At 52.4% G+C, this 16,690-nt stretch overlaps 1 protein-coding gene across 4 annotated transcripts in view; it reads right to left on the minus strand.

Moving 5' to 3' along the window:
- GSG1L (GSG1 like) overlaps positions 1-16,690 on the minus strand; it is a 253,377-nt gene that overhangs the window by 12,042 nt on the left and 224,645 nt on the right. For all 4 annotated transcript variants that reach the window (XM_043914577.1, XM_043914579.1, XM_043914576.1 and 1 more), the window contains one exon: positions 4,156-4,226. In XM_043914577.1, the coding sequence (XP_043770512.1) occupies positions 4,156-4,226 (71 nt within the window). The remainder of the gene's footprint in view (positions 1-4,155; positions 4,227-16,690) is intronic.

The following is a 16,690-nucleotide window of genomic DNA, read 5'->3' on the forward strand; positions in this document are numbered from 1 at the left end:
GCCTCCCTGTCCATCACCAACTCCCAGAGTTTACTCAAACTCATGCCCATCGAGTCGGTGATGCCATCCAGCCATCTCATCCTCTGTCGTCCCCTTCTCCTCCTGCCCCCAATCCCTCCCAGCATCAGGGTCTTTTCCAATGAGTCAACTCTTCGCATGAGGTGGCCAAAGTATTGGCGTTTCAGCTTCAGCATCAGTCCTTCCAATGAACACCCAGGACTGATCTCCTTTAGGATGGACTGGTTGGATCTCCTTGCAGTCCAAGGGACTCTCAAGAATCTTCTCCAACACCATAGTTCAAAAGCATCAATTCTTTGGTGCTCAGCTTTCTTCACAGTCCAACTCTCACATCCATACATGACCACTGGAAAATCCACAGCATTGACTAGGTGGACCTTTGTTGGCAAAGTAATGTCTCTGCTTTTTAATATGATGTCTAGGTTGGTCATAACTTTCCTTCCAAGGAGTAAGCATCTTTTAATTTCATGGCTGCAATCACCATCTGCAGTGATTTTGGAGCCCAAAAAAATAAAGTTAGACACTGTTTCCTCTGTTTCCCCATCTATTCCCCATGAAGTGATGGGACCAGATGCCATGATCTTAGTTCTCAACCCTACACACCCCTAAAACTTGACACAGAAGCCATACCATCGCATCCCCCTCAAATTCATCCTCTCCTTTTCCATCAGTGGGTGACATCTGACCCTTGATGGCTGACTTGAAACTTCCGAGCATATCCTAGGTTCCCAGCCCATCCCTTACCTCCAATCAAACAAGCTGATATTGTGGGTACCCCCTTCCCCCAAGTGAAGCATGTTGCTCACCTCCTGTGGACTTTCTCCAATCCACCCCAGGAGATTCATGCACCCCACCCCACCCCACTCCAGTAGCCCTCACAAAGTGCCCAAGGAGAGTTACTGCCATGGCCGGGGGTATAACGCCAAGTCCCCCAGCAGAGGCTCCACTGATGACCACTTGGAAGGTGACTTTCACCTGCCACCTGCTTTCTCCCCTGCTGAGCCTGCCTGCCCGGCGCCTATTTGCATTTTCTGTGATGCCCCACATAAGGCACTTGCTGTTGAATCTTCATCTCGGGATCTGCTCTGGAGGAACACAGACAAGCACTCTGACAACTCTTCCAGCAAAAGGTTTTTGAATTTGCCCACTTTTATCTCTGCTGCTGCAGGTCAGGCCACCATCACTCCTGGGATGATGGCGACGGCGTCTACACTGTTCTCCTGGTCTCTCTCTTCCTCCCCTCCCGTCCTTTTTCCCACAGTGCAGATGGACAGAAGGAGGACAGGTAGACATGGGTATGGATAAAGATGATGTAGATACAGATAAATAACCTGGGTAAGGGACTTCCCAGGTGGCCCACTAGCTCAGACTCCTCGTTTCCCAATGGAGGAGGACTGGGTTCAATCCCTGGTCAGGGAACTAGACCCCACATGCTGCAACTAACAGCCCTCATGGCACAACTAAGGGTCTGCATGCCCCAACTTGAGATCCCATGTGCCACAAAAAGACATGGTGCAGCCAAATAAAAAAATAAATACTAAAATAATAATAATAATAACCTGGGTAAGTCTCTTCCCTGCTCCAAATGCCCCTGGGCTCCCCACTGCAGAGCCAACTCCTTTGCATGGTCCCACCTCCTGGATCCCCCAGCCCCACCCCCCGGCCTGCCATCCATCCCCACCTCCCCACTGCTCTCCCCACCCCAGCCACGAGGCCTCCAGGGCTGGCTGTCCCTGCCCTGGGGACCCAGCACCTGCCATCCCTCTGCCCAGAAGGCTCTTTGGCTGACTCCTTCTCACTCCTTAAGTCCCCGTTCCAGCTGCTCCTCAAAGAGATGCCTCTAAAGGGGTCTCCTAGATCCCGCTTTATCATCACGTTCCTTAGCACTTGAGATCGTCTTATTTGTTTCTGAGTTCACGTCTCACTTGACTCTGTCTCCTCTAGACTCCCCGCCTCACAGGCAGGGGCTTTGTCTCATCTGGCTCCTGGTTGCATCTCTAGCACCAATATGGAGCGCCTGAGCCTCTCAGTATTTTTTAGGGGCACAAAAGATGGAATTCTCCACAGGCTGTTGACCAGGGGAATGCATCTGATGCTTGGGAGGTGAAGTGGGTGCCAGGGCTGGGCTGGGGGTGCAGGGCTTCTGTGGCTCCCCCGAGCCTGGCTGTCCCCACTCTCCATCTGAGGGCTTGCTTTCAGGGCCAGACTCACTCCTTCAGCTCTTTCTTCCATCCTCAGGCCTCAGGGATCTGGCCTTTCCTCCTCCTGTCTCCCCAGCTGCCCCCAAGACAAGCCCCACAACTTTTTTCCACCCAGGACTTCCTGCCCACTCTGCAGGGCCCCCCTGGGAAGGGGTGATGCCCTTCCAAGCAGGGACTCGGTGGTGCTCTGTGGTGCGGCTCTGGAACATGCCAGGGCTCTCAGCCCATCCCTAGCATGTGCTTCCTGCTCTCCTCTGTTATCAGAGGAGATAACACTTCCCAGCCACCTCTGTGCCCTGGTTCCTGACCTCTTCCTCCAGGAAGCCCCCCATCCTGACACCTGACATGAAATCACAGTACATGTGCCCACCATGCACCCCAGTTCCTCAGGCAAACAGTCAGCATTCTGATCATCTTCCTGGAATGGTGCCTCCCCCAGGAGCCTCTTCCTTTAGCATGGAGACCAGACCCTCTTCTCCTCCCCAACCAGCTCTCCTCCCAGGCTCCTTCACCCACTTCTGTCTTCTTTCTCCCGTCAGAGCCATTCCTCACTCAGTTACTAGGATCACAGGGGGTGGGGTCAGACAGACCTGAGTTTAAATTTCTGCCATCTTATTCAGGTTCCCCAGAAGCAGACCCCGAGAAGGGAATTAGAGCAAACGGGAGACACTACAGAGGTGCAGCAAAACTTGGCAGAGGGGGAGAGTGGCCCAGGGAGGGAAGGTGGCCAACCCCAGGTGGCTGCTAGACATGGTGCTGTGTGTTAGTCACTCAGCCGTGTCTGACTCTCTGTGAACCCATGGCTGGCCGGGATCCTCTGTCCATGAATTTTCCTAGGCAAGAATACTGGAGCAGGTTGCCATTTCCCCCTTCAGGGGATCTTTCCCAGCCAGGGACAGAACTTGTGTCTCCTTCGTCTCATGCACTGGGTAGGTGGATTCTTTACCACTGAGACACCTGGAAGCCCACTAGACTGGTAACACTCAAGCAATCCTGCAAATCACACACCTCCAGGCGATCCTACTCAAGGGGCGAGGGAGCCGGGGTATCTATGTGCCAGGCTCCTTGTGCACTGCCTGCCTTCTGTGGGTGGAGGTGGAGCAAGCCCCTAGACACAGAATTGCAGATATGAGCAGCTGGGAGGCACCGCAGTCTCCTAACAGGTCTGAGACATGTGAGCAGGGCCCTGACAGCATCTGCTCTAACAGCCCTGCCACTGACTAGCTAAGCTGTGTGACCTTTGGCAAGTGGCTCCGCCTCTCTGAGCCCTCCTTTCTGCAAAGTGTGGATCGTAATCCTAGCTATCGGGATTGGCAGTCAGCAAGAACAGGAGATCAGATACAAAAAGTCCTTAGTACAGAGTGGGGTGGGCAGGGAGCACAGGGCGGGCAAGCAGCAGGCTCAGATGAGGCTCTGCCCTTTTAATCTTGCATCAGCTCCGTTCTTTTCTGTTGGGAGCATGGCCTTCCTCTCTTTTGACCTCTCTTTTGCTTTATGACATTTGTTTTCTGCACAGGAACCCTAGTTTCTGTCCTGTACAGTGAAGCCTTCTGAGCTTCTGGGAGCATCCACCACTCAAACAGATCTTGGGAGCTGTCACTCCCCCTGATTTGGCTAGTTCCACCCCAGAGCTCCTGTCCCTTCAGGCCCATGGCGAACCCGGCCTGCATGGAGCTGTGGCTCCCCTGCCTGTCTTTAAGGCACCCCGTGTCCCTCTTGCTTCCTTAGCATTCCGACCCCATCCCAAGGGCTGTGGCTGCTGCATGCAGAAGACTTGCTCTTCTTGCCCCCAGCCTCAGTTCCGCCCTCTATAGCATGTGTCTAGGGGGGAATGCAGGGGTGCAGGGAGAGCTCTGCCTGGCCCGTCTCCAGGGTCCTCTCTTCTCAGACGGCCTATGAATCCACAGCACCGGCTCCTGCAGCTGAGGCCACTTACGGGCGGGGTATCTCTCGTGGCGGCAGTCCAAGCGAAAGTCCTCCTCCTCATGCCCGTCCCCCTTCTCCATCCTGGAAAGAAGAGAAGCCAAAAGCTGGCGTAAGAAAGATCAGGCTGAGCTGGCAGAGACCCAGGACCTGGAAAAGTGTAGCCCCTCCCGCCGGAGAATACGCAGCAAAGCAACTTGGCACCATTGCCCCGTGGGATCCTTCCCGTGGCCCTGTGAGATGGGCATCATTCCTCCATTTGATTGATGAAGAAACTGAGGTATCGAAAGGTGACGTGACCAATCGGGTGCCATCCAGCTGATAAACTGGAGGCAGAATAGGGAAGCAAACCTATGCGCTCTCACAAAAAGATGTTCAATCACGCACAAATGGCATATGACAAAAGAAAGTGTGCAGTGTATCTGAAAAATTACACACTAATCCTTCCCTGGTGGTCCAGGGGTTAAGAATCTGCCTGCCAAGGCAGCGGAGACAGGATGGATTCTTGGTCCAGAAAGATTCCACATGCCACGGGGCAACCAAGCCCATGCACCACGACTTCTGAGTCGGCGCTCTAGAGCTCACGCTCTGCAACAAGAGAATCCACCACCACGAGAAGCCGTGCACTGCAACTAGAGAGTAGCCCTGCTTGCCACAACTAGTGAAAGCCCTCGGGCAGCAACGAAGACCCAGTGCAGTCAAAAAATTAATTAATTAATTAATTAAAAATTTTAATTACACACTGATATGCACAAAGCACTACTTGGCAGAACGTACACCAAAAGGTTAACAGTGATTAACCCCAGATAATGAGAATAAAGGGGATTAAATCTGAAGCCTTTTATTTTTTTAATCTTTCCCCACTCCCTGAAAGCCTTCTTTTTCAATTTACCTCTGTTTTCTGATTTGCGGGCAAAAGACTTTGATTAGCTGTGTCACTTTTCTTAACTAAATTAAAACAACTCCCTTAGATATTTCTACATAGAAACAAAGCCCTGGTCTTCCGACGTCTGCCACAATTCTCCTTCCTGCCAACAGCTGTGAGAATTTCTCCTCTGGCATCCCAAGTTCACTGCAGGTCCAGAGGGACTGGCATGGCCAGGGATGGGTGACAAGCTCAGAGCAGAGGCTGATAAGGGTCAGAGTGGAGGCAACTACAGACTCTCCAACATGGTTCCAGACCTAGACCCTCACCCCCACCCCACTGAAGACAGAGTCAGAGAATGGGCAGGTCCATATGCCCACACGGCACTCACCCATGGGTAACCCAAATACATTCCAGAGCTCCACGAGGTCCAGGCTCATGTGCTGTACCTTTGTGTGTGTGTGTGTGTGTGTGTGTGTGTGTGTGCACGCGTGTGTGCGTGCGTGCGCACGCACACATGCACTGTGATCAACTCTTTGCAACCCCTTGGACTGTCGCCCGCCATGCTCCTCTGTCCATGGGATTTTTCAGGCAGGAATACTGGAGTAGCTTGCCATTTCCTTCTCCAGGGGGCCTTTCTGACTCAGGGGTCAAACCCACATCTCCTAGGTCTCCAACCCACATCTTCTAGATCTCCTGCATTGCAGGCAGATTCTTTACTGCTGAGCAGTACCTTTAGACAAATATAGCCTAGTCCCCTGAAGCAGAAACAATTCCAACCACAACTGCATGTCCTAGAGCACACTGCAGGTACCTCCAAGCCCTTATCTGTGGCCCTGTGTCTTGACATCATCCTTCTGTTCTTTACTTTGCTTTTAGTTACCTTGGAGCTTATGTTTCAGGAGAGAACCACTGTGCCCAGCAGGCACCCCACTTTCTGGACACCCAAATCTTGCTGCTAAGAAGCCCAGAGTTCAATAGTCAATATCTGAGAACATCTGCCAGTTAGCAAGCACCTGTTGTGCTGGGGACCACAGGGACAACTCAAAGAGGTCCCAGCCCTTGAGATGCTCCCATCTGCCATACACACGAACCAATGATCACAACTTCATGTGCTAAGTTTTAAGGGAGAAGGATGTTACGAAGGTTGAATAGGTTGACTGTCTAGTTCAGCAGCTAACAAACTTCTTCTGAAGGGTCTAGATGGTAAATATATGAGCTTTCAGAGGCCAGATGATTTCCGTCACAACTACTCAAATGCCCTTGCAGGTGGAAGCCGCTGCAGATGATATGTAAATGAAGGGCCGTTTTGTTCGGCAGATAATTACAGGCTTCCCTCGTGGCTCAGACAGTAAAGAATCTGTTGCAATGCGGGAGACCTGGGTTCGATCCCTGGGTCGGGAAGATACCCTAGACAAGGGAATGGCAATTCATTCCAATAATCTTGCCTGGGAAATCCCCAGGAGAGAGGAGGCTGGCAGGCTACAATCCATGGGATTGCAAAGAATCGGACATGACTGAGCGCCGACATTTTCACGTTCTTATGTACTAGCTTCTTGGAGCTATAACCTCTGGTCTAGCCAGTGTTTCTCCACATGGAGGTCCCCTGACATCACCAGGGGAGTTTTCAATTGCCCGGTGATTGCAATGTGCAGCCAGGGTTGAGATCCACTTGCGTGGGGACCAGCGGAGGCTTCATGGGAGGAAGTGATGCTGGGGCTGCATCCTGGAAGACAAAGGACATGCTGGCCTCTCAGAGAGGCAGCTGGGATCCGGCCCGGGTCTGCCTGATTTCTGCCGTGCTGAGAGGCTATTCTGGAAAGAGCTAGTTCCTTGCACAAACGCGGCCCTCTCCACCAGGTTTGCCAATGAAAATAACAGGTCTGCAGGGCCCTGGCAGCCGTCTTAGAGCTGATGTTTAAGGAGAGAACCACTGTGCCTGGCATGGTACCCCACTTCCTGGACACCCAAATCTTGCTGCTAAGAGGCCCAGAGCTCAATAGTTAACATATGAGAATACTTGCCTGTTAGAAAGCTCCTGCTGGGCTGGGGCCCACAAGGACAACTCGAAGAGGTCTTAACCAAACCATCTGATAAAGGCTGGGCTTTTCCCCCTCTTAATTTTCAATCTACCTTGGACTAAATTTTTAATAAAATACAATAAAAATGAATTTCTGGGGATTGAAATGAACACACACACACACACAAAAGGCAAGCTTGGGTGTACCAGCAATGTCAATTACAGCAAGAGCTCTGACCCTTCGCCCCCTCACCCCATGCTTCCTGGCAGGAAACCCCTGAGGACAAGAGATGCTCTGGGTACGACTGAGACCTTGGGCCCTGCAGGAAGGCGGGGTTGTGGTTGAGTCCAGCTCTGCTATGAATGGGCAACTCACCAGAAGCTCTGAATCTCTGTGTTCTGGAATTTTCTACAAGGCCATTGGCAGAACAGTGGTGATGGGAATGACCACAAGGACAGACACCACGGCCCCACTGGTTGCTGTGAGGATGGGCGCCCAGGATCCGACATAGAGGGAGGGTCAGATCAGAGTAGCCCTACTGACTTTCAATCTGTTTCATCATTGGTCCCCCCGCAAACACTTTAAACTCAGAAAAAGGATGGAGTTAATCTTCTTCTCCACTTGGAGTGTTGGGGTCCAGCACAACGATGGCAAAAAGTATCCCAAGGGACGTTAGAAAGGAGGGAAGCCGGGGGCAGTAGGGAGGCAAGGAATTGAGGAGAAGCACAATGCAGGAGACACAGGTTCAATTTTTCCCTGGGTTGGGAAGATCCCCTGGAGGAGGGCATGGCTACCCACTCCAGTATTCTTGCCTGGAGAATCCCATGGACAGAGGAGCCTGGGGGGGTGGGGAGCGGCGTCGATTGGGTCCCAAAAGACTTGGACACAACTTAGTGACTAAGCGTGAGTACGAGCAAGCTGTGGCTACAAGCAGCCCACTGGGTTCATCCAGGAAGGCTGAGCTTTGCGTTAAAAGAAAAGGAATTACTCAGATGTCCCTAGATGACTATCTTCTTTAATTTGAAGCACAACTTCCTCCAGGAAACAGTACATGCTTCCTGAAGATAGGTTTTGTTTTGTTTTGTGTTTTGATGGTAATGTGAGAGGTGACCCATGAATCTAAATAAGCACTTTGAAGGGTCAGCAGGGGGCACAGGGGGTGAAGCAGTGCTCAGAAGGGGCAGCGGGCTGGTGGCAGGGCAGGGATTTGAACTCAGGTCTATCGGTCTCTGGAGCTCAAGCATGCTTCCGTTGTGCCCTGCAGATTCCTGGCTGGCAGAAGCTCCACCAGATCCACCCTGGGTACACCGGCACTGTGACGTCCCATGGAACGTGGGGCCGGGCACTCCTGGGCCCTCCCAGGACTGCCAGCAGGTGTGTAAAAGGATGGTGAGGTGTGTGCCCACCCTGTTACATGGTCACTGATCGATGACCCACAGGATCTGCAATCTGGGCATTTGCTCTTTGGAGAGAAGGAGGCAGGTGAGTGATGGAGCAGGGCGGCTTCAAGGATCTGAGAGTCTGAACCCAAGTCTTGTCCTGCAGGGAGGCTCCCGGAACCTGCACATCTTATTCCAGGGACAAGTGTGGCCACAGCAGCTGAGACCCTGGCAAGGGGTCCACCAGGTCTTACCTCTGCTGTGGCAAGCGTCCCAAGCCTCCCAGCACAGAGTTCCCAGCCTGCCCTCCACCCACCATGCCTGCTCCGTGTCCTCCTCAAAGCCAGCCGCCTTCTCACTGCCCCAGGCTGGCTTGGTTCCCAAATCTCCAGTCACTTCCTGGTATAAGGTGGCAGTCTATGCGCTGCGCTTCTCAAATCATCTGATAAAGAGGTAGGTTTTACACCCCCCACCTTTAATTTTCAACCTACTTTGGACCAAATTTTTAATAAAATACAATAAAAATGAATTGTTGGAGAATGAAATGAAAACACACACACAAAAAAAGCAAGCTTGGGTGTACCAGCGATGTCAACTCACTGTGAAAGTTTCCAAACACATGTCTCAGTTTCTCTCGTTTTATCATGGATGTGTTTGCAAATGCGCCCTGGTCTGGGGACCATACTTTGAGCAGCACAGAGGTGCAGACCTCTTCTTTATCCACGGGCCTCTTCTGACCCATAACCGGGGCTGCATCTGCTCTGTCCTCCAGCCCAATTTCCCCAAATGTGCCAGTAACCACAGATCACTTGAGGAGCTTTTTAAAATGCAGATTCTGGTTCCATAGGTCTGGAGTGGGGCCTGAGAGTCTGGACTCTAACAGGTTCTCAGGTGGGGATGATTCTGTTGGTCCCCAGATCTCATCTAAGGAACCAGGCATTAGACCATGGGCTCTGGGCACTTGTGAGCCTCCTGGAAGCATCAGCTCAAACACCTCCTAGGTTGTTGTCTGGGTGCAGGTCTCCGTGCCCTCCCCAGAGTCCCAGCTACAAATGAGAATCACCAAAAGAACTGGCAGTAGTGATGGTCGGGTAGGAGTGCGCCTGGAGTCTCCCCGCCTCTCATTTTTCTCCATTGGGCTGATACTTGGAGAAAAGGTGGAGGTTAGGAAGCAGCTGTCCTGCAAGACTGCTCCCATCTCAAGGACCACTCTGTGCCTTTTACTTTCCTTTCACGAAGGGCTGGTTATCAAGTGAATCTCAGGAGAGTCCAGAAATTCCCACAGCGCCATCTCCAATTTCTGGGCATCTCGCCCCTCTTGAGACTAAACAGTGACATCAAAGGACCCCAATAAAGACAAATAAGGTGTGAGGCATTACTGAGAAGTAATATTCAAGCAGTGAGAGTGGAAAAAGACGGGGAAGAGGGAGCTGTGATTGGACACGTCTCAGAGGTTAAACGGCTAAGAAACAGTCACAGGGGAGAAAGAACACAATGATTTTTAAACGATGCACTGATGATGGAATGAAGGATGAAATTAAAAGAAAATCTGGCAAATAAATGACCACGCATAGGAGATTAATATCCTATAACATCCCATTAGAAGTGCCATTCTAAGACGGGGAAATAAATGGATTTTTTAGAAAGAGCCTCTCTCTGGTTTTTTCTTTTTCTCTTGCCATTTTGTAAGCAAGCTCATGATACAGAACATCCGGAAAATACAGGGAAGATAAATATCCACAGTGCCAGCACCGTCCCCTGATCTTTGTGTGCGGTTGACAGTTTTACCTCCCGTATCTCTGAAATTGGGTTTTAAAAAGAGACCTCAAGACATTAGCACCTTGAGATTATTTTCGGAACTGCATGGGCTACAAATTATTACTCAGAAAAACGATCACTAGCATTAATGGAACTCCCACCCACCCCCCAATCCCAGCCCCGTCTTCAAGAGCTTCAGGGGCCCCCGACAACATGGAAACCTCTAGACCTGACTTATCTCTGAAGTCCCTTCCTCAGCCCAGCCTTGGGGACAATGAGAAAGACCAGGCAAGCAGTCACAGAGGTGGGCCCACATGAGCAGGGTGCCATTCAGCATGGCGGTAGCAATCGGGAGAAAGGTTGGGCAAGCAAATCCAGTGGCAGCTCCCAGAGGGTGAAGGTCACCTTGGCCAACAGACTGGCTAGTAACTTGCCCCAGAGGCTTCTGCCCTTCTGCTCTCTGTCACCCTCTCCATCCAACCCGTATTCGGGAATTTAAAAAGGAGTGGACTTGCATCCCAGCCCTGTGGGGCTTGCACACGTGGCCAGTGCTGGAAGAGAATGGATGGGGGATTCCGTCCAGTTCAGAATGGATGCTTAAGGGACTTCCCTGGCAGTCCAGTGGTTAGGACTCTGTACTTCCAATGCAGGGGATGCGGGTTCACTAAAATACCACTTCTAGTGTGGCCAAAAGATAAAAAAAAAAAAAAAAGGTGGATACTTGAAGTAAGATCTGTAGGCCCAGAATCGACAAGGCAAAGAAGGGGGAAACCCCAAGTGAAGAGGACAGCTGTCCTGAGGCTACAACAGAAGCAGAAGAACGACCTGTCCGGGAAACTTCCAGGGGAGGGGAGGCTTGAGCAGGGAGGGGTGGGGGCCAGTCCATGGTGAGGCTTGTAAGTTACCACAAGGAGCTGGGCCTTTGTCCTGGGGCTGTGGGGGCGGGGCACTGGGGTGTTTCAGCAGACAGATGGGGGTGGGGGCACCCTGATCGCATCAGCAGAGAGAAGAGACTTTGGTTGCTGGGGGAAGACAGATGCCAAGGGCAAAGCACCCTCCAGTAGGTGAGAGCTGCCACCCTGGATGAGGATGACGGGAGTAGAGACGGAGAGAAGTGACCCACCCACGGGGGAAAGCACTGGATTTGGGGTGTCCTGATATGAAGGGCAAGATGTACAGATGTCTGCTTACCCAGGGAAGGCATAGAGAAGGAAAGGAGAGGGGCGCAGAACAGGACCCAGTTTGGGAGGAGACCATCCTAAATGGGTCCTGGCCATGTTTATCATTTTTTGGCAATGCCACGAGGTATGTGGGATCTTAGTTCCCCGACCAGGGATTGAACCCGTGTGCCCTGCATTGGGAACGCGGCATCTTAACCACTGGACCACCAGGGAAGTCCCACCATGTTGATTTTTGATGCCTTTGGGAATCCAGACTGGAAACACCAAAGAGGCAGCTGGATGTGGGGCCAGGGGTCTGCAGGGGCCCAAGAACACAAAAGTCCTGGTGCGTGCATGACCGCAAAGGCCAATGTCAAAAGAGGGCCTAGAACCGATCTTGGGAGCATCACCATTCAACAGAACAGGGAGGAGGGGTTGGGAGAGTGCACCCAGGACCTGGAAGAGTGGCTGGTAGGAGCTTGGAGAGGGTGGACAGGAGGAAAGGGGTATGCCCATTCTCGGGGCAGCTGGAAGCTCTTTCTGCAGAGATGGGGGTGGGGAGCAGCTTGCAATAGGTCAAGCTATGAGTGGGAGGTGAGGAGGTGGAGACCAGCCCTTCAAAAAGTTTCCCTGAATACCGGAGCCAGAGCAGAGCCAGCGAGGAATGGGGTCTTTGTGGCCCTTTCTGCACTGGTCCCAGGGATGGGTAAAGAGGGGGTGGCCCTCTGCTGTGAAAAATGATTTATGTCCACCTGCTTCCCCAGGTAGGAACAGGGAGCCCCATGAGGCCTAGCACCCAGGACGGAGGTTTGGGGAGGGTCCCCATGCCACCTTCTCACCCCAGTAACATCTAATCTGCCCCTGGGCCAGCACCCCACCCCAAACACTGCAGGAGGGTGAGAGATGAGCCACCCAGGCCGGACTCCCACCAGTTCCCCACTCTCAAATCACACCACACTGCTTAGATTTTCCTAAATAGCCTTGTTTGTCGCCTGTCTGGCCTTTGTTCACTGTTGCCTCTGCCTGGGAGCATGTCCCCCCACCTCCCACCCGCCTGGCCAGGAGTGCTGGCCCTGCCTTTAAACACTTGGCTTGGGACTTCCCTGGTGATCCAGCCGTTGGGACTTCGTGCTTGCAATGCAGGTGGCTTGGGTTCAGCCCCTGGTCAGGAAACTAAGATCCCACAAGTAGGCTAAATAATAATAGTAAGTAATAAAAATAAACAGAAACTTGGTTCGAGACCTCACCTGTGAAGGCTTTTCTATCCTCTGCCTCCCCCAGGGTGGTGCCAAGCTCCCCACCTGAGGTCACCTCCAGGAGACCCCATCGCAGCACCCAGGGTGTTTTGCTGCGCTCCGTAGACCAGAGCCAGGTGGCTGGGCAGGTGACGGAAGAGGCTGGAGGTCTCCGAGGTGAAGTGATTCACCTGGGGACCCTCAGCTAATAAATTGCAAGGTTTATTCCAGCCTGGGTTTATTTCCTCGCGTCTTCCACGGGATTGAGTGAGAGCGTACAGGCAAGGCCCTCGAACGGGGCGGGGCGGGGAGGGGGAACTGCACCACTATAATTAACAATATAATTATTACGCGGAGTTAATAACTTGTTGAGCCCCTGTGGTTCCAGGTGTCAGCCGCGGAGCGAGAGCCAAGAAAGAGCCGTGCGCCTGCCATTTGCGCATGCGTGGGAGGAGGCCAGTAAACAAAGCGAATGAACTTGGAAGTTCAGAGACCGGGATGGGCGCCTTGTGCCTCGGAGCAAGGGGATGACTGGGAGATCTGATCCTGGGGCAGGGCGGCGTGGGGACAGCAGGGAGAAGCTGCCTTCCCTGAAGCCCCAGGCTTTTGCTCGCTCCCACCCATCCACTCTTGAGTCCCTTGGACTGCAAGGAAATCCAACCAGTCCATCCTGAAGGAAATCAGTCCTGAATATTCATCGGAAGGACTGATGCTGAAACTGAAGCTCCAATATTTTGGCCACCTGATGCGAAACACTGACGCATTTGAAAAAACCCTGATGCTGGGAAAGATTGAAGGCAGGAGGAGAAGGGGACAACAGAGGATGAGATGGTTGGATGGCATCACCGACTCAATGGACATGAGTGTGAGTAAGCTCCCGGAGTTGGTGCTGGACAGGGAAGCCTGGCGTGCTGCAGTCCATGGGGTCGCAAAGAGTCAGACGTGACTGAGCGACTGAACTGGACTGACTGAGCTGAACCCACCCCCTGCAGCTTCCCCAAGGAAGGCGGGATGTTTGCTCAGTTGAATTCCCCCTGGAGTCCAATCCAACAGGGTCTCATTTCCTTCCCGTGTTGTTAAACCATATCTGAACATCAAGCATTCACAAAAGCCCCGATCTGCAAATATTTAACTTTTCACCCTGCAGCTTCCGCCCCTCCCCTGGGAGGCCCCATTAAGCCGCCCTCCTTGGGGCCAACAGGCAGGGTGAGGCTGGGAGGGTTTAATCCCAGATCTTTCTCAGAGTTGGCATAGGCCGCTCAGAGTCAGGGCGTGCAGGTTCAGCCTCCCTGACAAGCCCAACACACACGTGTGCACACACACCCATACCTTTCTTCCACACACCACTACATTGCAAAACTCTGAAAAACAGTTTAGAATCTGCCCAGTCACACCTCTGCTCCTGCAAAGAAAAATCCAACAGGACAAGGGTGGGGTGTGATGGTGGGGGGGCAGCAGTCCAGGCCCTCCTGCCCCAGCAACCCCCACAGGGTCCCATCTTGTCCTCAGTCAGGGGCTCCTCTCCCGATGGCAGGAATGGCAGGGGCAGGGGGCGTCATCTGAGAAAACCTGCACCCTCTCCCAGACATGTCTGACCCCACACCCCTCTTCTGTATTCACAGCCCGCCTGACACCGCACCCACCCAATTGCTGTGGTTATTAACATGATTATTAGATGCCCAGTGTCTACTGCACTGTCTTGGGCTCTGTCCTAAGCTCGTCATTACCGAGTTTTATACTTTGTATCAGTAGCAGAAGGGACAGGAAGCCACAGATAAAATGCCCTCCTAAGCCACACACTGCGCTAGCCACCTTTCCTGGGCCATCCAATTTGAAGCTTCCCGAGATGCTGAGAGCTCTGGGCTCTCTCCTACCGTGGGTGAGAAGAAACCAGCCCAGAGAGACTCAGTTACTTGCCCCACGTCACACAGCAGTCAGGCAACAGAACTGGAAAATTCAGGTCAGGGGACTCCCAAACCCCTGTTCTTCCCATAGCCACCCCTTGGGGCCCACGGATTAAGAAACATGGGCAGGTGGGGTCAAGGATCTCTTCTCTCATGTCCCTGGCTTTGGTCTCAAGGACTCTGGCCCCTGCAGGAGTTTAGCCCTGCAGCTGGGCCCCTTGCAGATCTGAGCAGACATCTGTCTGTGGGCTCTGAGCTCTTTGTAGGGAAGGCACCGAAAAAAAAAAAAGTGAACAGCCCAGCTAAGCTGAAATGTTCTCCTTGGAGAGGAAGGGAAATAAAATTTGATGAACCTCTGCATAATGTTCAAGTTATGAACGTGTAAAGTGATATTCCGCACATATGCTGGGAAGCATTTATCTTCTCCCACGTCGTTGGGGCCTGAGCGATGAGGGACCGGCAAACGGCAGCTTCTTGTTGATGAGGTGCATAGAGGTCCTGTCTTCTGCCTCAACAAAACGAGGACGTCTACGGATGCCCCGGGCTCTCCCACAGCCGAGGTGACACAGAGGCAGTGATAATGGGGCCACTTTCAACACCAGGCTGCTCACTGGCCGCTGTAAACATTTCCTGAGTGTCTATGAGTCCCGCGCTCTGCGGGGCCACCTTCCTGGTGGACGCGCTCTGTCCACAGCCATGGGTGAGGCGGGCCTGTGTGCCAAGCTGTCCTGAGTTCCCTGGGCACAACCGATTGGCCTGGACCTGGACACATGACCTGAGACTTTGATATAGGAACAAGGTGCTGTATCTGCCCGATGATGGTGGGGCTTGGGCTGAACGCCTACAGGCTGGCAGGCTGAGGTCTCCAAAGAGAAGTCAGTCAATTACATACACACCCATCAAACTAACCCCCAGATGTTAAATGAGCACCTATGAGGTACCTGGTCCAGTACTTGGTGCTCAGAACATAGTGGGAAAGAAGATAGCAGAACCCTCCAGACCTCATGGTCTACAAACTACTAAACCAATGTGTATGTGTGAGTCGCTCAGTCGTGTCTGACTCTTTGCAACTCCATGAACTACAGCCCTGCCAGGCTCCACTCTCCATGGAATTCTCCAGGCAAGAATACTGGAGTGGGTTGCCATTCCCTTCTCCAGGGGATCTTCCCAATAAACAAATAGAATAATGTCAGGTTATGTAGGTGCTATGAAAAAACAGCAATGGGATAAAGAAGGGACTAGGACAGGGTGTATGGGTGTGTGTGTGTGTGAGTTTAGACTAAGTGATTAAGGAAGGCCACTCTGAGCAGGTAACATCTGAGCTGAGACCTTAGTGAGCCAGCCAGTGAGGATTCCAGGCAGGGACATGGCAGGTGCAAAGGCCCTGAGGTGGGGATGAACTTGCAGTGTTCAGAGACAAGAAAGGAGGCTCAGGTGGCAAAGGAGAGATGAAGGGGTCTGTAGCGGTCAGAGCGTGGTCCCTGTGGGGCCCCCACCATGAGACTTCTTGGCTTGAAACGCTTCCATGTGCCCCATGGAGAGTCCGACTCCTCAGTGCTGCCCAGCCTCACAGTCTCCCTCCCTCTCTTCCTCCTCAGACTCTGTCATCAGTCCTGAGACATGTTCAGTTCCCTGCCACTTAAAGGCATTAGTGCATGTCCAATCAGCACCCCCAAACAGACTATGATTAAAGATTTGGGTACAGGCAGTTTATTAAAAGGATGGTCCAAGGAAATATGATAACGACTTGCCTGTCCTTCAACTCATCCATCCAGCATCCATCCAGCATCCATCATTGATCCAGCATCCATCCATCCAGCATCCATTCATCCATCATCCATCCAACCATCCAGCATCCATCCTTGATCCAGCATCCATCCATCCAGCATCCATTCATCCATGGTCCATCCAACCATCCAGCATCCATCCTTGATCCAGCATCCATCCATCCAGCATCCATTTATCCATCATCCATGCAACCATCCAGCATCCATCATTGATCCAGCATCCATCCATCCAGCATCCATTTATCCATCATCCATGCAACCATCCAGCATCCATCATTGATCCAGCATCCATCCATCCAGCATCCATTCATCCATCGTCCATCCAACCATCCGTATCCATTATTGATCCAGCATCCATCCATCCAGCATCCATTTATCCAGCATCCATGCAACCATCCAGCATCCATCATTGATCCAGCATCCATCCATCCACCCATCC

Source organism: Cervus elaphus, chromosome 10 (genome assembly GCF_910594005.1).
Source record: "Cervus elaphus chromosome 10, mCerEla1.1, whole genome shotgun sequence".
Classification (NCBI taxonomy): Eukaryota; Metazoa; Chordata; class Mammalia; order Artiodactyla; family Cervidae; genus Cervus; species Cervus elaphus.